This window comes from Chlamydomonas reinhardtii, chromosome 17 (assembly GCF_000002595.2).
Source record: "Chlamydomonas reinhardtii strain CC-503 cw92 mt+ chromosome 17, whole genome shotgun sequence".
In the NCBI taxonomy this organism is placed as follows: Eukaryota; Viridiplantae; Chlorophyta; class Chlorophyceae; order Chlamydomonadales; family Chlamydomonadaceae; genus Chlamydomonas; species Chlamydomonas reinhardtii.
The window spans coordinates 5,548,959-5,571,554 of NC_057020.1; the positions used below are offsets into that span (position 1 = coordinate 5,548,959).

The window sequence follows — 22,596 nt, forward strand, 5'->3', positions numbered from 1 at the left end:
CTCCGACAGCTTAAGGCAGCCAGTCCTAGTCTTGCACCGCAGCCTTGCTCGATTAGTACTGTAATATCTTCTCCACCCGATTTACTGGCAAGCTCCGGCGGCCCTGCTTGCTCCGCTATTTTGCTAGATCCAAAGTCGATCCACTTGCTCGGTGCTCTCGCTATCCGCGTCCTGCCGCTACGACCCTCTGGTGCTGCGGCTCATGCGCTCATTGTTTATATGACTATGCGCCAAACACGTCCGTGCAAAATCCGTCCCGTCAACGTGCAGCGGCGCCCCGTGCAAAGCACCCACAGGCTGCATGCTTGGGGAGCTGTATTGCCCAGCAACTCGGGCCAGACGGAGCGAGGATTGCAACGGCAGTCGTCGTACGTGTCCCCGGCTACAGGGGAGGGCAGCGGGTGACCATACATGTATGGGGACTGCAGCAACACCCGGTGTCATTGGTCAAGCGGATTGGAGGGAGGCCTATGCGTTGGAAGCGTGTGGCAAATGCTGGATGAGGGGAAAGCGAGGCAAGGGGGGCGGGACTGTAACTACCAGCCAAACCAGCCCAAACTGGAGGTAGGTGAAACACGAGCACTAGGATATGCCATTGTATCAACCGACAAGTATCTGCCTCATAGGAGTTCTACATCATATGAAGTTTACCCCGCACGCAGGTCAGTAGGAACGTCACTGGGCGGGACAGTCGTCGCAGATGGGTGGGAGGGGATAGTTCGTGCCAGATATGTGGGGAAGGCACGGTTCTTGATGGAACCGGAGGAGGGAGAGATTGGACTTGCTGTTCGCGGGACTGAAGAGAGAGGGATAGGCGAAAAAGGGCAAATCAGGAAGGATGAGGGGGGTCGGAGTGTGCGATGGGACAGTGGTAAGGCAGGTTGGTGAAGTCCCGTTGGTGAAGTCCCATGGGGAGGAGGGTCGGAGAACTTGGCCGGGCGGGGAAAGAAGTGGGGGAAGTGGGAGAAGTGTAATTGTGTGCCGGTGGGGAGCCGGAACGTCGCCCGTCGGGACGGCGCAAGTCAGGCTGCTAGGGGGAAACCCTGAAACAGCAGACCCAACCGTTACGGCGGCGTGGCGCGGAAGCGTCGTCCCCCACGGTCGTCCCCTCTGGCTCTGGTCCCCTCGTCACCCCGAGCGCAAACTGTTGCATATCCGCGTATGCATACAAGGCCTCGCGCCTGTGCCACCGCACGCAAAGCTTGTAAAGCAGGAACAGTCGCACGCTCAAGCCCTGCGCCAAGCCGACCAGCATTGCAGATGGCCGAAACTTGCTTGCTTTATTTCCCACCCATCCAGGCCCGCGAAGTCGCTCGCCCTGCTGCACAATTACAGCAAATCGGTCATTTATGCTCAACTTTTATCAAAGGTTTCGAGAGCCCGGAACACATTGTTTCAGCAGTCGGGCACACAGCCCGTCGGGCACACATGCAAGGTATGACAATGCTGGAGTAGTTTGATTGCCGTGTACAGCCCATCGGAGCTTGATTAGTAGGTCTACTAGCACGTAGCACAGAAAAATGATATCAGGTGAACGGGCCAATGTCTGACGCGGTTTTGTCGGCCAACTTGCAACGAACCTGAGCAAACCGACGGCACATACCGCGGCGTGCCCATACCCGGCTAATGCATGCGGCCGTCTAAGACGTGGCTGTAGCATGTTTCTCTCATGCTCTGAGGGGCGTGCCGAGGCCGTGCGCCCTGTTCCAGGCAAGGTGTTACTGCTGATGCGGGGGGTGGGCGCGAGCGAGGTGAGTTCGCCGGTGTAATCAGAACACGTCACCTCAGCAGACCAGCATGGGTTGGCCATCATGTGATGCATGCACGGCGGAACAGCAATTTGTGGCACTTATCCTGCACACATGCGACTCGGGGAGCTGGGTCTGGGGTCGGTCCGTCGCACGATGGGAAACCATGGCCTGGCCGGGCCATCAGAAAACGGCCAAACAATGAGGCGTGCCAAACCCAAGAGTTGGTGGTGTATCCATAGCGATGCAGTAGCTTAATGTAGTAGTTTGCTCTCTTACGCACGCAAACGTCGAAGCGTTGTTCAGCAGGGCGAGCAGCTTCCGGGTCTGTTGTTGGTCATTCAGGCCTCATACACTGGAAATTGTCATCAACCTGGACCGATTATAGTTGGATGCAAAGCTTTTCAACTCGGTCAAAGACAGAATGTCCGCAAGCAAGCCACACTTACGCGTACTCATCGCATATTCACGCGGCAATTGATGCTCTCATTACCAGATATGTCTCCAGCTAGTCGGAGGAGACTCGGACGTTTGCTGCTGGTGCTATCATGTGCGGTCCTGCAGCTCCAAGCACAGGTATACCAGGACGACTGGAAGATTTGCAGCTGCATTTAGCTGATGCAACAGTTTCATTTTGCACTGCCTGCTACAGGGTGAGGGGCGGCGGAACGCGTTCATGCGGGCCGACTTTTCGTAGCTAGGTGCTGGTTTGTTTAGGCAGCAGTAGCCGTAACCGCTGTAAACGCGATACAAATCAGTGGCCGGTGCAGTGTCCTTGGTGCGGCGGTGACAACGGTGCAGGGGGATTGGTGGTCCAGGCCAACATGTTCATGTGCAGTCGCTCGTGGGGGGAGGGGGGATGGGGGGGGCGCTTGACCATTCCTTGCAGCTGAGTACGGAGTGCGTGTAAACGTTCTTCCGCTAAACCCCGCGTCACTGCTGCGTACAGCTACCACGGAGACGGAGGTGTTCACGTTGTACCTTCAGCCCATGTTTGCGGACCCCAGCTCTACATGCAGCACGACCATCACAAGCTCATGGACGGGGCTTGTTTGCAATGGAACGGTCAGTAGAACAAACGTACGCTTGTTCATCGGAGCGGCGCGACCCCTTGCACGTATTCCTTGATCGTCTCGCTGCACTCCCTACCACGTGACAGGCATGGTACGGCGTGGGTTGCACGGGAGACGGATCGGCCGTGACCAACAGCACGGGTGAGGCGCCTGCAAGTGCTGTCGGGTGTGGCCAGGTGCTTGAGACATAGATGTACCCAAGGGCTGGTTGCATGAGTGTGGATGAATAGCGAAAGCCCCACACACGCCTCCAGGGTCCTCCCTTGCCTCGCTTGCTTGGTCCAGGTAGGGCGGGGCCGGCCAGGTCCGGGCACGGGGCACCCGCCTCGGACACACCGCGCCCTCCCCCCTGCGTTTAAGGCGTCCCCGGGGCCTTTGCTGTAACCCTGCATGCATTCATTAAACTCTTAAAACAGGCAACGTGAACTCAATAGCCCTGCCGAATTGCTTCCCTGGAGGGGTCGGGGTCGCGGCGTCGCTGCCGTCTGAGGTCTCGGTCCTGACGGCTCTGACGCGGCTGGACCTCACGGGCAACAAGTTGGTAAGCAGTTAGCCGTCAGGCGGCCGTGCAGGGAAAGCAGAAAGAAATGGGGCCGTGATTGTGTTGAGGCTGAGGAGGGGCGCGAGCGCACGGCGGGCTATGCCGCAGCCTCGGTTTGGTATGTACGGTATGTATTTCAAGGAGTTTTCGCCCCTCCCGTGTTCATGTACGGTATGGTTGCTCCACACATGCCACCCACATGACAACGTGCCCGACCGCAGAGCCCCAACAGCGGCCTACCAGCGGACTACTCTGCCCTGACCGGCCTGCGCCTAGTGGGCCTGGCGTCCATGGATCTGGAGGCGGGCCCGGTGCCCTCCAGCGGGTTCCCACAAGAGTGGTCCTCGCTTGTCGACCTGCAGCAGCTCGACCTGTCCAACAACCGGTGCGATGCGGTTATGAATGCGACATTACAAGAAGGGACAGTTCGACCGAGTGGGATATGGAGATGCGGGTGGAGTGGGGGCTGGGGGATGTAAGAGATTGAGCAACGCACACGGCGCACCGCACCCCTACGCCGTGCCGGAGCGTGCATGCCGGGAACTGGCACACTGTCCTCGGGAACGTTGTGAACCCGTCTGCCAACAAAGTGTGGGCGTCTGCGTTCCAATGCCTTGACAGGCTTTTAGGGGGAACCATCCCCGCATCCTGGGACATCCTTGCATCGGTCACGGCGCTGAACATAGCAAACACGGCGGCCTGCGGCGACATCCCCCCCACGCTCAGTAACTCCACCACTCCCTCCACCCTCGACAGCTATTGCGGTGAGTGCTAAGCGGTCATTGCTGGGTTGTGGCATGCGTGCCGCATGGGCTCCTGGCTGGGTGTCTCCCAACGCCTGCAACTATCACTTGCCTTAGCCTTCCAAGCTTGCCCCAAGACTTCTACCCCTGATTAACCACAGAGCTGGTGAACTGTCGGCGCTACTTGGCGGAAACGCTGCAGCCTATGATCGACAGCCAGGTTCAGCCCGGCTCGGCCTGCAACCTCACCAGCGCGTGGCCCAGCAGCGGACGCATTGACTCGTGGGCCGGCATTACGGCCACTGCCACGACCGTGACTACTGGCACGCCCATCAACGACGTCATGAGTTTTGTGCTTAACGACTGCTGTGAGTGGGTGACTAGGCGTCTTGGTTGGCCGTGCTATGGCAAAGAAGGTGTTGGTGAAGCTTGTGCCGTGCTGTGCAAGGAGACAATTCTTGTCTGGTGGGGCATGGCATTGTTTCATCCAGTCTCATACATCCGTGTACATCCGCTGCCATTGCAGATGCCAACAACAGCAACTCGTTAAACGTGGTCCTGCCATCTGAACTGACCTGCTTTAGCAGCCTTACGGAGCTACAGTTCATGAGAAACAACGCCGCAGGTGCGCGGGACAGAAGGGGCCCGGCGGCTATGTGTACTGACATGGGCGCGTGGGGTGGAGGACAAGGCAGTCAAGGCAAACCGTATTAGGGCAGACATGCACGACCGGCCGGCCACGGCTTTGTTTGCGTTGTGTGTCAGCCGCTCAATGCTCGATACGTGAAATACGCCTTGTGTACGAGTCCTGTCGTATCCCCGCGCTGTGCCCGGCAGGCTCCCTGCCGGACGTTTGGACCCAGCTGACTCAGCTGCAGGCGCTGTGGCTAGCTGACAACATTCTGTCTGGCAGCCTGCCGGCGTCCTACTCCGCGCTCACGGGGCTCACCATCCTGAAAGTGCATGTGCGTACGTCGGCGTGCGTGAGCGCCCAGGGCTAGCTGGAGTGTGGGTTAGGCGAGGGTGCATCGGGGCCGATAGCCAGCGGTGCTTCAGGTTTTCATTCGCCCAACGCTCTTTGTCTTGCCGTCCCACTTATAACGACCCCGCACCGGCGCTACTGCAGAACAACCTCTTCACCTCCTCGCTGCCGCCTGAGTGGCAAGCCATGAGCCTCTTGGAAGAGATCACCATCAGCGACAACTACGACCTCAACGGGTAAGAGCACGGGCGCGCCCCCGAGGCACACATACCGCACTCCTTCCTTCTACACATGCCATCGCATCCTCTTGCTTCCACCCTTCGCTCCTCGCAGGACCGTGCCTTCTGCATGGGGCAACCTCACCAGCCTCACCAGCTTCTGGGCGTGGGGTGTGGGGGCCGGTGGCCAGCTGCCACCCTCATTCAGCGCCCTGTCGCTTCTGTCGGAGCTCACGTTCGTGTCGGACACCCTGAGCGGCTCGCTGCCGAGTGAGTTCACTATGCATTTGCTGCCAGGCGGCGGGTACATATCACCTCCAGCCATGCGACTGTCCGCTGCGCGCAGCTGATGAACACGTCTTCCCGCCGCTCTGTTTTCCGATCCGTGTACTTATTACTCTTTGGTCAAGTGGCCATTGATCCACAACGGCTTCCTTCGGGGCCATCCTACCCCTTTCTCCACCTGCCCTTTGCCAACCCCCCATCCCTGTAGGCGAGTGGAGCACCCTGACTGCGCTCACGCTTTTGAACATCGCCTCCGACCGGGCCACGTCGACTATGGTGGGTTCCCTTTGTTGCGGACAGGTTTTGGCGGGATTGCGGTCTGCCCCTTCCCCAATGCGTGTCGTGTGCGGCTAGGTCAGGCCGATGGGGCTGCTCCTGCTGGCGCTTTAGCAGATACCTAGGCTCGTGCCGAGGCTCGCCCACGCATGCAGAATCTCGCCGCACCCTGCACACGGTTTGTCTTCTCAACCCACTCCATGCCATGGTGCCCACTGCTTTTAAGCAATATCTCCTTAGACATGTGCACACGCTGTCCTTGACTACGCAGACGGGGACGATCCCCGACGTATGGTTCGGTTTTGGTGGCGCGCCAGCAATGTTCGCACTCCAGGTGCGGAGCGCCGCGCACCGCCTCCTGCAGCGCACGTTTGTGGCTGAGCTCAATTACACGCACTTGTTTCGCCCTGCGTAACACCCTTTACGACAAATAAACGTGTGCAGGACATCACAATCAGCAACACGGGCGTGTCGGGTGGACTGCCCACTGCGCTGTGGCTAGTCACTAGCCTCACCAAGTAAGCAGGCGCCGGTTCCGCCCATGCGCCCATCGCGGTGCATTTGCCGAGTTGCTGTGCGCTGATGGCGAAGTTGCATACCAGACGTACACGCGCTTGATGTGCTTGGGCCCAAGCGTGCGTGTCTAAGTACGCCTTCTTTGCTGGGGTGCTGCAGGGTGGACTTCTCGTTTAACCGACTGTACGGCGGCGCATCTCCGACGGGCTTCCCCATGGACTACAGCATGCTAACAGGCCTCGTATCGCTGAACCTCGCTGATAACCTTTTCCTTGGTGGAACTGTTCCTTCGTGAGTGGTACGGGCCCGGGGAGGGAAGCCGGCAGGGCTGTCGGAGGCTGAGCGTTCGCGATGGCGGGATGTGTGCATCGGCCAGGGATGAGGACTGGGGATGAGGCGGGGTCACCATTTCCAGTAAGCAGTAAGCAGCTAAAAACAAAAAGCGGGATGTACACTGTACAGCGGTTCATGCCGGGGGAAATGCCTGGGCGCATGTACGCGGTTGGTAAGTCGATATCGCCAATCATGCAACTATACATACAGTACCTGAACAGTTGAACATAACGTTTGCGTGACTAGCTGCATGGTCGGTCGAGCGCTGTGGTCGCTCTCGTGATACTGCGAGAAAGGCTGCATCGTGGGTCACCTAATGACATGCAAGATGTCGTTTATCATGACCTCAGTTGGTTGTGGTTGCATTCGGTCCCCCCCCCCCTGAAGTGGGTCCCTGGCTGTGGTCGCCCACCCTGGCCCACGGCCCCGTCGCCCCTGTTTGCTGCCCCCTTCGTGCCGCAGTGACTGGGCTGTTACGCCGGGCTCTGCCCTCACGTACCTCAACCTCCAGAACACGGGCGTATGCGAGCCCTTCCCGGCGGGTGGGTGCATGCTCGTGTACTGACTGGCAGCGTATGGCGGGTGCATGTTTGTGTGTTGTGTGTACACGTGCATGTGCACGTGCAGTTCAAGCAGCTGCAGCTGCCTTCCGATTTTCATGAGAGAGACCAGTGGCAGTGCACTTGCTTCTGTTGCAGGCCTAAGCAGCGCTCTCACGCCCGGCACATCTGTCAACTCATACTGCGGTGGGTGGATTTGTTTCTGCACATTTACAGCCACAGTGCTCGTGGTGCTTGCTTGCTGGCGCAATATGTATGGCCTGGGCGACCAGTTGTTCGGGTCATCATAGTCGAGGGGCGTGGCAAGCACACAGTATGCGCGTGCACCACATCGCACGGGTACCCATCAGCCGTTCAAGGTTGAAGTGTGTGCGTGTGCGCCATCCATCATCACTTCATCAGCGCCATGCATGAAAACCTATCGCCACACACTTCCATGCACGCGCAGATGACCTGAGCTCGGCCTACAACCTGTTCACCAACTTCAAGCCCATCTTCGACAGCACCACGCCCGGTGTGGGCTGTAGTCTGGCCTCGTGGGACTTGGGTGCCAACCCGCTCTGCAGCAACACCTGGTCAGGCGCGCGGTGCCAGGTCAGCCCAGCAGACAGCTCCGGCGTAAGCCTCGGAAGCCTGACGTCACTGGAGGTGCGTAAGTTGAAGGGTTTATTCACGCGCTAGTACGAAATAACACCTGCCCTGCTAGCTGCTGGCGCACGCCGTACATGCATGTCGCCTCAGCGCGCAGCCCATTGCGGCAACCGACACGCAGTGCTGTGCGTGCCGTGCGTGCTTGTGCTATCAAGCGGACTGTCGAAGTGGGTATGGGGTTAAATGTCGGCACACGCGCGGCGCCCATGGGGCAGGTTGTGAGTGAGGTCGGCGTCACCCCTAACCGATCTTCCCACCCGACACCTCCTACCGGATGCATACAGCTCCTTAACTGCAACGCTGGCGGCTCCCCGGTACACTTTCTACCGCGGTCGCTAACCGACCTCGGTGGCAGCCTCAGTAGATTGGCCATCTCCAACTCGGCCGTGACCGGAACGCTGCCATCAGGTATGCGTAAACTTGCTTTCATGTATTGGCCGAATGTTACAGTGTACTCGTGCATGCGCGGTTTTGTAATAGTTGCCCGCCGCAATTTCCCGGTTGTGCACGTGTGCACGGTATTCATGAGTAGCCATCCGGGAGTCCAGCCTTATGAGCCCTGGCCTGCTGTCGCCCTCCGAACTTGTGCGCAGAAATGGTCTATCTGGGGCAACTCACCGATTTGGACCTGTCGGGTAAGGAGCCGGGGGGAAAGCAGGCATCGTAAGACGGGCATGCAGCTTGGTGTCCTTGATGACGAACGGAGAAGCAAATACATATCATACAATGGCTAAACAATTGCAATGCGTGTGCGCATATTACTGCTTCACAGGAAACTCGTTTACCGGCACACTGCCAGGGTGGGTGGATAATCCCGGCCCTTGCACCACAAGTCACTACATGCCATTGTGTCGCTCGCTACCGTCTCTCCTGTCGCCCATCTTACGGTACCCTGGACGCCGCGTAGTGGCCATGAAGGCTGCAGTCATTTGTGTGTGCTGACAAATGGACGGGGCATGCTAACAGGGATTGGAGCAGCTTCGTGAACCTATACTACCTCAAACTGAACAACAACCCCCAAATCAACGGGAGTATTCCGGACAGTTGGGGGTTTGGTAAGTCGCGTGGGATTTCGTAGGGCTGGCCCGCAGGGTTCTACCATGACCGTGCTTGATTCGTTTTGCGGGGCACATGAAGCAGCTGTCACGCAAGTCAGCCTGATAGTTCATATCTGCGCTGCAGCTCGGTTGCACGTCAACTAGAAGCCTAGTGCAAAGCAGCCCTTTCGTCCACCGCCTTGCCCAACGGGTCAGCTGAGTCGGCTTACTGTCTGCATGTGTGGTCTGCCTGTAGGCTTGTACTCGCTCATTCAGTTGAACCTCGGTTCAATGGGGCTGCTTACGGGACCACTCCCGGACTGTGAGTGTGTGAGGCGGGGGCGGGGGAAGGGCGAGGGGGCGGGTGGGTGCATAGAGCTGCCAAGGACGTTTTAGTCATGCTGCACTCCTGTCGCTCGCTGACCCTTCGTTCCTCTCCTCACCCGCGCACCGGTGTCCCTGTCATCTCCTAGCCCTCGCCTACCTCTACTCCCTGGAGGACCTTACAATCCAGAGCAACTCGCTTTCGGGCACGCTACCTGCTTCGGTCAGTCAGGACTGGTCGTGGTTGCTGTGCCATCTGTTGTGTCCTGACTCCTGGACGCCTTGGGAAATTGCCTGCCCCAATGCCACGCCTGCTGGTCAGCCCTCCTTGCTGCCCCTAGAACCCATCTTATCGTGCCCCATGCGTTTGCACCCCTGCATCACAGTGGTCCAGCATTTACCGCCTCAGCAGCCTGGTGCTGGGTGCGGGCGGCAACGCGGGGCCTGGGCCCAGCATCAACGGTGCCATACCTCAAGAGTGGTTCTTGGGGGCGCCCCTGCCATACCTTTGGGTATGTGCATGCGGGCATTTATGGCGGTTTGCTTGCGGCATTTGCTGTCGGCATTTTGCTGCGGCTGCGGTTTCCACCATGCGTGCCTGAGTGTTGACATCCCACACCTACCGTACATCATTCTCTCCGCCATGGGTTGCATTGCTGAACGCTGCATGTGCCTGCTGCTGCACAGAACCTGCGTATTTCGAACACCAAGGTGACCGGACCTCTGCCGGATCCTGGCAGCGCCTTTACAGCTGGACAACTTGGGCTGACATCTCTGGACCTCAGTTCCAACCTACTCAGTGGGACCCTGCCCGATTCGTACCAGGGCTTCTCGTAAGTCAGGTTGTGTCGCAGTTAACATCCGGGTCTCACTGCTGCGCAGTGTGTAAAGAACACAAAGGTGCAGTCGCAAAGGAGGCTCCCGTCCCTGAACATTCCTCCTGTTTTGCTGGGTGCTCATGGCCTTTGTCCCGGTGCACTGTTACTCGCTTGTTGCGTGCAGCATCCTGCAACGGATAATCTTAAGCGACAATACCCAGGTCAGCGGATCCATTCCCACCAGCTATTCTGCGCTGGCGTCGGTGGGGTTGGTCAGCCTGGACGTCACGGCCACCAGTGTGTGTGGCAGCATCCCAAGCAGTAAGTTCAGGATAAATGGAAACTGCCTGAAACTGTTGTTGGACCCGGAGGGAGTTGCGTGCTGCTAATTAACTTACATCCGCACAGGTATCAACGGCGCGGTCACGCCGAACCCACTCCCGACGTGCCCGAGCCCACCTCCAGCACCGCCGACGCCACCAGAACCACCAAGCCCACCGCCCTCTCCAGATCCCCCCTCGCCTGAACCTCCCAGCCCGGAGCCGCCTAGCCCCCCGCCATCACCCGAACCACCTAGCCCAGAGCCGCCGTCGCCAGCGCCGCCCAGCCCGGAGCCGCCTAGCCCTGTGCCGCCCAGCCCGCCTCCGTCTCCGGAGCCGCCGTCGCCAGCGCCGCCCAGCCCGGAGCCGCCTAGCCCTGCGCCATCTAGCCCGCCTCCGTCTCCGGAGCCGCCGTCGCCAGCGCCGCCCAGCCCGGAGCCGCCTAGCCCTGCGCCGTCTAGCCCGCCTCCGTCTCCGGAGCCGCCGTCGCCAGCGCCGCCCAGCCCGGAGCCGCCTAGCCCTGCGCCGCCCAGCCCGCCTCCGTCCCCGGAGCCGCCGTCGCCAGTGCCGCCCAGCCCGGAGCCGCCTAGCCCAGCGCCGCCCAGCCCGCCTCCGTCTCCGGAGCCGCCGTCGCCAGCGCCGCCCAGCCCGGAGCCGCCTAGCCCTGCGCCGTCTAGCCCGCCTCCGTCTCCGGAGCCGCCGTCGCCAGCGCCGCCCAGCCCGGAGCCGCCTAGCCCTGCGCCGTCTAGCCCGCCTCCGTCTCCGGAGCCGCCGTCGCCAGCGCCGCCCAGCCCGGAGCCGCCTAGCCCTGCGCCGCCCAGCCCGCCTCCGTCTCCGGAGCCGCCGTCACCAGCGCCGCCCAGCCCGGAGCCGCCTAGCCCTGCGCCGCCCAGCCCGCCTCCGTCTCCGGAGCCGCCGTCGCCAGCGCCGCCCAGCCCGGAGCCGCCTAGCCCTGCGCCGTCTAGCCCGCCTCCGTCCCCGGAGCCGCCGTCGCCAGCGCCGCCCAGCCCGGAGCCGCCTAGCCCTGCGCCGCCCAGCCCGCCTCCGTCCCCGGAGCCGCCGTCACCAGCGCCGCCCAGCCCGGAGCCGCCCAGCCCTGCGCCGCCCAGCCCGCCTCCGTCTCCGGAGCCGCCGTCGCCAGCGCCGCCCAGCCCGGAGCCGCCTAGCCCTGCGCCGTCTAGCCCGCCTCCGTCTCCGGAGCCGCCGTCGCCAGCGCCGCCCAGCCCGGAGCCGCCTAGCCCTGCGCCATCTAGCCCGCCTCCGTCCCCGGAGCCGCCGTCGCCAGTGCCACCCAGCCCGGAGCCGCCTAGCCCTGCGCCGTCTAGCCCGCCTCCGTCTCCGGAGCCGCCGTCGCCAGCGCCGCCCAGCCCGGAGCCGCCTAGCCCTGCGCCGCCCAGCCCGCCTCCGTCCCCGGAGCCGCCGTCGCCAGCGCCGCCCAGCCCGGAGCCGCCTAGCCCTGCGCCGTCTAGCCCGCCTCCGTCCCCGGAGCCGCCATCGCCAGCGCCGCCCAGCCCGGAGCCGCCTAGCCCTGCGCCGCCCAGCCCGCCTCCGTCTCCGGAGCCGCCGTCGCCAGCGCCGCCCAGCCCGGAGCCGCCTAGCCCTGCGCCGCCCAGCCCGCCTCCGTCCCCGGAGCCGCCGTCGCCAGTGCCGCCCAGCCCGGAGCCGCCTAGCCCTGCGCCGCCCAGCCCGCGTCCGTCTCCGGAGCCGCCGTCGCCAGTGCCGCCCAGCCCGGAGCCGCCTAGCCCTGCGCCGCCCAGCCCGCCTCCGTCTCCGGAGCCGCCGTCGCCAGCGCCGCCCAGCCCGGAGCCGCCTAGCCCTGCGCCGTCCAGCCCGCCTCCGTCCCCGGAGCCGCCGTCGCCAGCGCCGCCCAGCCCGGAGCCGCCTAGCCCTGCGCCGCCCAGCCCGCCTCCGTCTCCGGAGCCGCCGTCGCCAGCGCCGCCCAGCCCGGAGCCGCCTAGCCCTGCGCCGTCTAGCCCGCCTCCATCCCCGGAGCCGCCGTCGCCAGCGCCGCCCAGCCCGGAGCCGCCTAGCCCTGCGCCGTCTAGCCCGCCTCCGTCTCCGGAGCCGCCGTCGCCAGCGCCGCCCAGCCCGGAGCCGCCTAGCCCTGCGCCGTCTAGCCCGCCTCCGTCTCCGGAGCCGCCGTCGCCAGCGCCGCCCAGCCCGGAGCCGCCTAGCCCTGCGCCATCTAGCCCGCCTCCGTCCCCGGAGCCGCCGTCGCCAGTGCCGCCCAGCCCGGAGCCGCCTAGCCCAGCGCCGTCTAGCCCGCCTCCGTCTCCGGAGCCGCCGTCGCCAGCGCCGCCCAGCCCGGAGCCGCCTAGCCCTGCGCCGTCTAGCCCGCCTCCGTCCCCGGAGCCGCCGTCGCCAGCGCCGCCCAGCCCGGAGCCGCCTAGCCCTGCGCCGCCCAGCCCGCCTCCGTCTCCGGAGCCGCCGTCGCCAGCGCCGCCCAGCCCGGAGCCGCCTAGCCCTGCGCCGTCCAGCCCGCCTCCGTCCCCGGAGCCGCCGTCGCCAGCTCCGCCCAGCCCGGAGCCGCGTAGCCCTGCGCCGTCTAGCCCGCCTCCGTCTCCGGAGCCGCCGTCGCCAGCGCCGCCCAGCCCGGAGCCGCCTAGCCCTGCGCCATCTAGCCCGCCTCCGTCTCCGGAGCCGCCGTCGCCAGCGCCGCCCAGCCCGGAGCCGCCTAGCCCTGCGCCGTCTAGCCCGCCTCCGTCTCCGGAGCCGCCGTCGCCAGCGCCGCCCAGCCCGGAGCCGCCTAGCCCTGCGCCGTCTAGCCCGCCCCCGTCCCCGGAGCCGCCGTCGCCAGCGCCGCCCAGCCCGGAGCCGCCTAGCCCTGCGCCGTCTAGCCCGCCTCCGTCCCCGGAGCCGCCGTCGCCAGCGCCGCCCAGCCCGGAGCCGCCTAGCCCTGCGCCGCCCAGCCCGCCTCCGTCTCCGGAGCCGCCGTCGCCAGCGCCGCCCAGCCCGGAGCCGCCTAGCCCTGCGCCGCCCAGCCCGCCTCCGTCTCCGGAGCCGCCGTCGCCAGCGCCGCCCAGCCCGGAGCCGCCTAGCCCTGCGCCGTCTAGCCCGCCTCCGTCTCCGGAGCCGCCGTCGCCAGCGCCGCCCAGCCCGGAGCCGCCTAGCCCTGCGCCGTCTAGCCCGCCTCCGTCTCCGGAGCCGCCGTCGCCAGCGCCGCCCAGCCCGGAGCCGCCTAGCCCTGCGCCGTCTAGCCCGCCTCCGTCCCCGGAGCCGCCATCGCCAGCGCCGCCCAGCCCGGAGCCGCCTAGCCCTGCGCCGCCCAGCCCGCCTCCGTCTCCGGAGCCGCCGTCGCCAGCGCCGCCCAGCCCGGAGCCGCCTAGCCCTGCGCCGTCTAGCCCGCCTCCGTCCCCGGAGCCGCCGTCGCCAGCGCCGCCCAGCCCGGACCCGCCTAGCCCTGCGCCGTCTAGCCCGCCTCCGTCCCCGGAGCCGCCGTCGCCAGCTCCGCCCAGCCCGGAGCCGCCTAGCCCTGCGCCGTCTAGCCCGCCTCCGTCTCCGGAGCCGCCGTCGCCAGCGCCGCCCAGCCCGGAGCCGCCTAGCCCTGCGCCGTCTAGCCCGCCTCCGTCCCCGGAGCCGCCGTCGCCAGCGCCGCCCAGCCCGGAGCCGCCTAGCCCTGCGCCGTCTAGCCCGCCTCCGTCCCCGGAGCCGCCGTCGCCAGCGCCGCCCAGCCCGGAGCCGCCTAGCCCTGCGCCGTCTAGCCCGCCTCCGTCTCCGGAGCCGCCGTCGCCAGCGCCGCCCAGCCCGGAGCCGCCTAGCCCTGCGCCGCCCAGACCGCCTCCGTCTCCGGAGCCGCCGTCGCCAGCGCCGCCCAGCCCGGAGCCGCCTAGCCCTGCGCCGTCTAGCCCGCCTCCATCCCCGGAGCCGCCGTCGCCAGCGCCGCCCAGCCCGGAGCCGCCTAGCCCTGCGCCGCCCAGCCCGCCTCCGTCTCCGGAGCCGCCGTCGCCAGCGCCGCCCAGCCCGGAGCCGCCTAGCCCTGCGCCGTCTAGCCCGCCTCCGTCTCCGGAGCCGCCGTCGCCAGCGCCGCCCAGCCCGGAGCCGCCTAGCCCTGCGCCATCTAGCCCGCCTCCGTCTCCGGAGCCGCCGTCGCCAGCGCCGCCCAGCCCGGAGCCGCCTAGCCCTGCGCCGTCTAGCCCGCCTCCGTCTCCGGAGCCGCCGTCGCCAGCGCCGCCCAGCCCGGAGCCGCCTAGCCCTGCGCCGTCTAGCCCGCCTCCGTCTCCGGAGCCGCCGTCGCCAGCGCCGCCCAGCCCGGAGCCGCCTAGCCCTGCGCCGTCTAGCCCGCCTCCGTCTCCGGAGCCGCCGTCGCCAGCGCCGCCCAGCCCGGAGCCGCCTAGCCCTGCGCCGTCTAGCCCGCCTCCGTCTCCGGAGCCGCCGTCGCCAGCGCCGCCCAGCCCGGAGCCGCCTAGCCCTGCGCCGTCTAGCCCGCCTCCGTCTCCGGAACCGCCGTCGCCAGCGCCGCCCAGCCCGGAGCCGCCTAGCCCTGCGCCGTCTAGCCCGCCTCCGTCCCCGGAGCCGCCGTCGCCAGCGCCGCCCAGCCCGGAGCCGCCTAGCCCTGCGCCGTCTAGCCCGCCTCCGTCTCCGGAGCCGCCGTCGCCAGCGCCGCCCAGCCCGGAGCCGCCTAGCCCTGCGCCGTCTAGCCCGCCTCCGTCTCCGGAGCCGCCGTCGCCAGCTCCGCCCAGCCCGGAGCCGCCTAGCCCTGCGCCGTCTAGCCCGCCTCCGTCTCCGGAGCCGCCTTCGCCAGCGCCGCCCAGCTCGGAGCCGCCTAGCCCAGCGCCGTCTAGCCCGCCTCCGTCTCCGGAGCCGCCTTCGCCAGCGCCGCCCAGCTCGGAGCCGCCTAGCCCTGCGCCGTCTAGCCCGCCTCCGTCTCCGGAGCCGCCGTCGCCAGCGCCGCCCAGCCCGGAGCCGCCTAGCCCTGCGCCGTCTATCCCGCCTCCGTCTCCGGAGCCGCCGTCGCCAGTGCCGCCCAGCCCGGAGCCGCCTAGCCCTGCGCCGTCTAGCCCGCCTCCGTCTCCGGACCCGCCCAGCCCTGCCCCACCTTTGTGGGATTCGCCCAGCCCTTCGCATGCTGCGCCGTTGCTGAACCCGCCCAGCCCTGCCCCGCCTTCGCCGGAACCTCCCAGCCCTGTGCCGCTTTTACCACTTCCGAACCCGCCTTCTCCGGAGCCTCCTGCACCCCCATCTTCGCCTCCCACACCAAATCCATCACTTCCGTCGCCAAACCCGGCGCCACCAGACCCTGCGACTCCAGCTCCGCGCAGCCCGGAGCCGCCCATACCGGTACCTCCCAGTCCCCCGAGCCCCCTTCCTCCCAGTCCAAGTCCATTTGCAGCCGCCGGCTCTGACGTGTTCATAGACGTGAACTTCCAGGGTGTGAACCTGCCAGGTCAGCAATGCATGTGCCATTGTCATCTGCAGTTTGTACTCTGGTCATGTGGTATGGCAATGCAATAGTGTCGCGCATGCATGCGCTTGGCAGCAAGACGTCCTCGCGTACATGTTGTGTGTACATACCGCACGCGCATTCGCTTCCTGGCCAGAACCTCACTGCGGCCATCACTTTGCCCTCGTCCCTTCACAGACGTCAACCAGACCAAGTTTGCACAGCAGAGCTGCACCGAGCTGCAGACCTCCACGGCCGCCTTCAACTGCGTGAACAACAAGCTAGTCTCTGGATCCATCATCGGCGGTTACGTGCTCACCGCCCCGCCGGGCACGCCCCTGGACGTGTTCTACACAGTCGTGCAGACAGCCGTGACGACCGATCCCGCGTCACTCTTCTCGGGCTCCTTCCTGTCGGCGTACGGCATTTCATCAGTCAGTGGGACGGTGCTCCCTGGAGCCGCTGTGCCACCGTCGCCTCCAACGCCGAGCCCGCCTCCTTTGCCCCCTTCACCGCCGCCACCGCCTCCCCCGTCGCCGCCTCCACCTCCTCCCCCGCCGCCACCCTCACTGCCGCCGCCTGACCTTTCACCTTCACCACCGCCGCCGTCTCCGGCGCCACCACCCCTCACGCCTCCAAGCCCTCCACCTCCCAGTCCGGTGCCGCCCTCACCCGTACCCCTTCCGCCGCCGCCCTCTCCACAGCCGCCGGTCCCTCCACCCCTGGTGCCGCCCACCTCGCCCTCTCCGCGGCCGCCGTCTCCCTCGCCTCCGCCCCCTCCGGCGCCCTTCCCACCGCCATCACCTCCTCCGCCGCCAGGGCAGTTCGTCTCCGGCTATGAGGTGACGTACACACCCACGTTCTGTGCCGGCCTGGCGTCCGACACAGGCTTCAACGTTTTCGATCCATCGGCCCTGGACCAGTTCGGCCGGATCACCGCGATCACATTCGTGCACGATGCGGCGATTCCGGGAGTGGTCGTTGCGGTGAAGCTGGTGTACGGCTCTGGGTCCGCGACACACACAGACGTCCTGGCTGGCAGCGTGTACGGTAAGCGTTACATGTTGAGGTTGCCTGCGGCAGGTCTGACACGCACTGATCTGACCTCCCTGCATTCCTCCGCCGCCCGCAGACCCCAGCAGCCCCACGCTCTCGCTTAGCACCGTGCGGCTGGTCTCATCTGGCGGCTCGGCCCTGCAGACCCTGTCCGTGTGCTGCACAGCCACCGGCTCAGTCGCCCAGCTGGCTGTGGGATTTTCAGATGGCACCGCAGCCTCGACGGGCCTGTGCCCGGCGGGCGCGCGGCGCCGTGTGCTGCTGCAGGCCAGAGTGGGCGCCGGCGGCGGCAGCGCGGGCGTGCCGAGTGGGGCTGTGGTGGGCGGTGTGCGTGGCGGTCGAGGCGCGGGCGTCAACAGCATCGGATTTGCGCTCGCCGTAAAGAAGCGTGAGTGGCTGGACTAAGGACCATGCACGTAACTGCTGGTGTGGTGTGGTGTGATAATTGACGCCTGCTGGGGCTATGCTGCCAGTCCTGCCCTGAAAGGCCTGCATTTGGGGCTATCTAGCTAATGATTCCTGTTACCCCTGCAGCGTACCCGCCGCCAAGGACTGTGCCCTTCCCGCCGAGCCCCGCACCGCCCTCGCCGGAGCCCTCGCCTCCGCCCGGCCGGCGGCGCCCACCGCCACCAAATGCGCCCTCGCCGCCTCCGCCGCCACCACCCTCGCCGCCTTCACCTCCACAGCCGGTCGCCCCTGGAGCCCCCGCCAGGCCTCCCCTGCCGCCTCGCCCGCCCTCACCCCCGCCGCCGCCTCCCTTCCTGCCCAGCGTACCGCCTTTGCTACCACCACCGGTCGGCACGCCGGCAGCGCCACCCTCACCACCGCCGCCCCCGGCACCCACAACGCAGTCCGTGCAGGTTGCTTTCCAGGTGTCCGCCAAGGTGGATTACACGCGGATCGTCGCGAACGTGCCCCCGCAAGTGCCCAACACCGTGCCTGCATCAACACTGGTCCTGCTCGGCCCGGCGGTGCCCATTGTTCGCAACTCGCTGGCAGATCCCTTGATCGCCTCCACACTTTACGGCCGCGGTCGCGTGGCGGCCTTTGGTGAGTAGTGCCAGTGTTTCCCAAAGCTTATACAAGTATTAGCATTATAGTACCCAACGGGTACCTGCCTGCACTAGACATTTAACTTCCAGTACCCGGGGGCCGAAGGCCCCATCTCCCCATCAGAAGGGGGGGTTTTTTTGACAACGATATAAAAAGTCACTGTTTTGAGTGAACCGCATGCGTTTGAGTCTGCAGAGTTGTCCTTGCTTCCATATCTTGTGTATCAGCCAGCCCGATCACCAGGATCACCCACGGGATCACCCACGGGATCACCCAGTTCTTATCCTTGGCCTGAGGGGCCCTATAGTATGCAATACTAGCAAGTAGTATTAGCGGCGGCCCGCCGGCGGGGCTCGGGTAGTAGAGGGTCCCGCCAATTAGTTTTTGGGTACCCGTGCGGGTACTCGAGGCCCCAATAATTAGTTTCCCGTACCCGTGTCAATTTTGGCGAATTATTTTCTCAGTACCCGAATGCGTACTAGTACCCGGTTTTGGAAACACTGAGTAGTGCACCTTCTTGCCCGCTGCTTCTGTACCGCTGACATGCCGTCACTGCTGTATCCGTCACATCTATCTCCCTTGTTGACGCTTACCGCTAATGGGTTCACCCATGTACACTCCTCCTCCCTAATTCTCCAGGTGGTGAGAAGATGATCACGGGCTGCTGCAAGCCCAGGGGCAAGCCCACGCCCTCAGACCCGTCCCTGGACACGATCATCGTCAATGCCGCCGACTGGGCAGCCTGGTACGGCAAGAAGGTTGGCAAGGCCATCATTCGTGTGGCTGACACCCGCTACATGCCCATGGCCAAGTAAGACAACACTTGCATTTGTGTGATGTTGGCTGTGGGTTGCATGATGTTGGTTAATTGACCGCATCTGGGTCACACCTGCAAGTTTCCCTGCCTTGCTGGCGGTTTCCTGATGCGAGTTGCCCTTCTGTGCACACACAGGTACGTCGTCAAAAAGCGGCCTGACTCTTTCGACACTCTTAAAAGCGCGAAGATCAAGTCCTACTATCTGTCCCTAAAAGCCTTCCTTAAAGATGGACACAGTGAGTAGTGGGCTGTGCAAAGGGTTTGGCGGCGTTCTGCTATCCTAAGTGCCTTTTGCTCAGGGGTGCCCCTGCTTTTGCCTGATACCATGCCTGCTGGCACTACACCCAGCGCAGCAACGCATGCTAGCATTCGGTACCAAGTCCCTCTAATCAGACACGTCACACCCGTGCTCCTACCGCCTTCATCCCGCACGCGCAGAGGCCTGCGACTTATACGTCATCGGCTCGTATGACATTCAGTACCTGGAGCCGCGCGTCTCGCATTTCCTCCAGGAGTTTGTCAACTACGGCAAGGGCCTCATCGTGGTCGGCCCCGATGTCATGCCGTCCATCTTCTACCCGGGCTCTTTGGCGGCGCCGTCCCTGGCGCCCTCAACCGCCGGCCGTCGTAGCATGCTTCTGCAGCGTGCGGCCGTGCTGCTTGGAGACGCCTTCGAGCCCGATGTTACCGATGCTGGTGACAATTTGTCCGACCCTGACGCTGGCGTGGACCTTCGCCATCAGCTCCATCGCGAGATGGCGGCTGCCCTGGTGCGGCGGCGGGAGCTGCAGCAGTCAGGTAGCAGCAGCACCGGCAGCAGCGCCCCGGGGAATCCGCTGTTCAACTCGACCAGCATTCCAGTGAACCAGGTATCGGGTCCCATGGGGCTGGTGTTCAGCGGGTACGTGTCCGACCCCGGCGGCAACCTGACTGTGACCAGCCCCAGCGAGCTGCAGAACGCCGAGCTGGCGGCCAGCCAGTATGTGGAGTACCTGCAGGTGCGGGCGCGGGAGGGCGTGGGCGTGGGTTGTTGGGAACGGGCGTCCCTGGGCGTGGTCGATGATTGAGTGGATTGGGCAGTGCACTCATTGCTAGGCGAGGGTGTAACAAAGGACAGATTACGGTAGCGAGAGGAGGACAGGGCAGGCCTCGGTTTCTTGCTTAGGGGCACACGAGAGCCTGCTGTGCGTCGTCTTGCGCCATTACTGAACAACGTTCCGCCTCCACGCACCTGCCTTGCTGACGCACGCACAGGGCCGGATGCAGCTGACAATTCCGGAGCTGTCGCTCGCCGTGTCCACCATCACCAAGGCTCGGGCGTCAGTACCTCGAGGAACCCCCGGCGCCTCGCGTTTTTGGGACCTGTCGGATGAGGCTACCGTGCTGTCTGGAAAAGCACCAGCCCTGCCGCCTCTGTTCGGGGCTCCGCCACCACCACCGCAGCTGCGGCCGCCGCCGCCTCTACCTCCGCCACGGCCGCCGCCGCCAAGTGAGTCGACTTGTTCATGGCCCTGCGTTAGGGCATCTCGATGTGAATAAGGGTCCCTTGCTGTAAGTTGTGCTACGGTATCCTTCTTCGCGGCTTGCATCGGCAGCCGCTAAGTTGGTTGCTGTTCTCCCTCCCCAATGCTCGGGCCCGCGATCCATTTCACAGGCTTCCTGCCCCCGCTGACCGCGTATGTGGGCTGTTTCTTTGAGGCGGCATCGCGCCGCGCACTCAACACAACCCTGCTCACGGGAACCGGCGTCAGCGTTGACAGCTGCCTCGGCGTCGCGACCAACGTCAGCAACCCGAACATGGTGAGGATCTATCTGGGCGAGTTGGGCTCAGGAGGAGTATGCATAACATGGCAGATCAAGCTGGGGCCACAACGGGCTTGTGGAACACACGCGACTCGCTAGTATCACCATACCACGAGCTGAGAGTGAATGCCGATGTGCCCTGACACACGCACCTGCTTCAGCAGGTGGGCACGACGTTCCTGGGCCTTCAGCGTACCGCCTGTTTTGGCGGTCGTGAGCTCAGCGCGTCCTTCGTGGCCGCACAGATTGCGGAGGCCGCCTGCCCCGTGTCCTGCCCTGCCGCGTCCAACCAGAAGTGTGGTGGCAACGCCAATGCCACCGGCATCCCAGTCAGCGTGTACCGCATCCTGTCTGCCGCTCCGCCGCCACCGCCCGCCGCGCTGTCGCCACCACCATCGGTGACAGGAGCAATCCCACCGGTGCCGCAGCCGCGTCAGCAGCCACCCTCGCCGGCACCGCGCCCGCCGGCGGTATCGCAGCAGCCACCGCCTTCGCCAGCAGGGGCCAAGAAGAGGAAGCGGGTCCTCATGCGCGCTTATTAGAGCGCTAAACAGATGAACTGGGGTGGCCAGCCCCTCGTCTTGAGTCTATCAGTAGTTTATTGTCGCATTTGGAGAATGTTACGAGTGAGTGATGTTGAAAACGTTGTGCCACCACGGCCGGATGCAGCACGTCGGATGCGTCGTATTTGACTTGGCCCATTGTCCGTTTCTGTTTATGCGCTGAAACCCAGTGACCTATGCACCAGAAGATTATCGCTTTCCGTATTCGCAGTTGTAGGGCTTTGCAGGCAAGTACTTTTCGTGATATTAAGCAGGCCTCCTCTTGCGCTGCGTTACAGTGCAGAGGGTGCTAGGCCCGGTGCGCTCCCATGCATGGAGGTGGAACGCACTGCCATGCATGCACACACGCAGCTCAACGGATGGGCGCGTAAGGCTGAGCGAAGGTCCTGACGCGAAATTGGGCCGCGGGATAACATATTTAAGTGGCATTGGGTGATTGCTTGGGTATCGTCTTATAGTTGCAGTATAACATCAGGCAGATGCCTGCAATTCGTGTGACACATTTTGGTAGCCCAGCGTGGTGGAAAGCGAGGGAGTGACAGCAAGGCGCTTTTCCGTCTTCAGTCTCATGTGTCTGCAGCGAACCATTGTGGGTCCTAGGTTGATGTGCAAACCCATTTATGGAAGTAAAAGCAGCAATTGTGGCAATATGCATGGCGTGCACACTGTACGGTATGCCCTCCGTAAGGGTGAGATGCCCAGAGGCCGTAAGCAAGTTGGTCAGTGACAGTGCGAAGTCCGCATCTTGACTCTACTTCATACATGTCCGTTGGGTGTAAATGCATGCTCTGTCTGGGTTACACAGGGCCCGCCAGGCCCCCGCGGCCATCAGGACCCTTCACAAAGACAGCGGGCCGCGCATGGGCGCTCCTGAGGCGGCGCTGAGCCTCGGGGTGTGGGCACACCCTGAGACCAGGCCTGGAGCCGACAGCAGCTCCAAGGGCTCGCAGCAAACACCGCCATACATTACACTGGTGCGAGGCACAGCTCTGGCCTCATTGCTTTGCAAGTGAGGTCCATGGAGCACTGCACGGACCATCACCTGCACCCCGCAGATCCTGGCCCATCCCTTCAACCAGCGCACACGGAACGAAGGGCACATGCGCTATCCGGGCCTTGCATGCACCTGGGTTTAGGCGCGATGCCTGCTGTCGCGACCAGGTGTTTAATATGTGTCTGGATACAGTATGTGGTGACACGCTCTGCAGTGTATGTGTGTGTGTGTGTGTGTATGTGGCAAGTGGGTGCGGTCACGGGGGCACGCTGCGTGCGTGTTGGGGCCGTTGGGGTGCCACACAGCGTGGGTGTGTTGCGGTCCGCTCATGTGCCTTGGAGTCTTCTTGATGCGCCTGCCCGGCCCGCTGTGCCAAGCCGTAATAGTTGGCATGCGATACCGGCACTCAGGCCGCCCAAGGGAGTCGTGCTTTGGCCACACGGGGGCAGGCTGCCCGGGCGGTATGCATGTGGGAGGGCCTAGGGACGGGCCCAGCGCCCGATCG

At 64.5% G+C, this 22,596-nt stretch overlaps 1 protein-coding gene across 2 annotated transcripts; it reads left to right on the top strand.

The window, feature by feature from the left end:
• Window positions 1-1,982: 1,982 nt before the first annotated feature.
• Window positions 1,983-21,888, top strand: CHLRE_17g737525v5 (uncharacterized protein). Of its 2 annotated transcripts, XM_043072579.1 has the most exons (40): window positions 1,983-2,324; window positions 2,698-2,813; window positions 2,908-2,962; window positions 3,238-3,362; window positions 3,584-3,747; window positions 3,984-4,126; window positions 4,267-4,473; window positions 4,632-4,730; window positions 4,943-5,070; window positions 5,232-5,323; window positions 5,421-5,575; window positions 5,799-5,866; window positions 6,138-6,200; window positions 6,311-6,384; window positions 6,542-6,657; window positions 6,845-6,887; window positions 7,178-7,257; window positions 7,414-7,461; window positions 7,724-7,923; window positions 8,211-8,334; window positions 8,520-8,561; window positions 8,699-8,726; window positions 8,893-8,981; window positions 9,220-9,285; window positions 9,437-9,510; window positions 9,674-9,799; window positions 9,975-10,120; window positions 10,290-10,426; window positions 10,514-10,625; window positions 10,683-15,416; window positions 15,480-15,808; window positions 16,004-16,855; window positions 16,938-17,249; window positions 17,396-17,911; window positions 18,554-18,725; window positions 18,867-18,967; window positions 19,170-19,729; window positions 19,986-20,220; window positions 20,386-20,531; window positions 20,699-21,888. In XM_043072579.1, exons 1-40 carry the CDS (start codon window positions 2,297-2,299, stop codon window positions 21,074-21,076), a joined length of 11,283 nt encoding a protein of 3,760 aa, XP_042915039.1. In that variant the 5' UTR covers window positions 1,983-2,296; the 3' UTR covers window positions 21,077-21,888. The 2 variants fall into 2 exon arrangements, with proteins under 2 accessions (XP_042915039.1, XP_042915038.1); XM_043072580.1 differs by lacking the exon at window positions 6,845-6,887 and having other exon boundaries at window positions 6,542-6,673.
• The last annotated feature ends 708 nt before the right edge of the window (window positions 21,889-22,596 follow it).

Excerpts from the sequence above, each read along its gene's own strand:
- CHLRE_17g737525v5 (XM_043072579.1), top strand. The coding sequence starts at position 2,297 with ATGTGCGGTCCTGCAGCTCCAAGCACAG. Across the intron at positions 17,250-17,395 it reads TGCGCTCGCCGTAAAGAAGC|CGTACCCGCCGCCAAGGACT; the intron begins GTGAGTGGCTGG and ends TTACCCCTGCAG. Across the intron at positions 20,221-20,385 it reads GCCACGGCCGCCGCCGCCAA|GCTTCCTGCCCCCGCTGACC; the intron begins GTGAGTCGACTT and ends TCCATTTCACAG.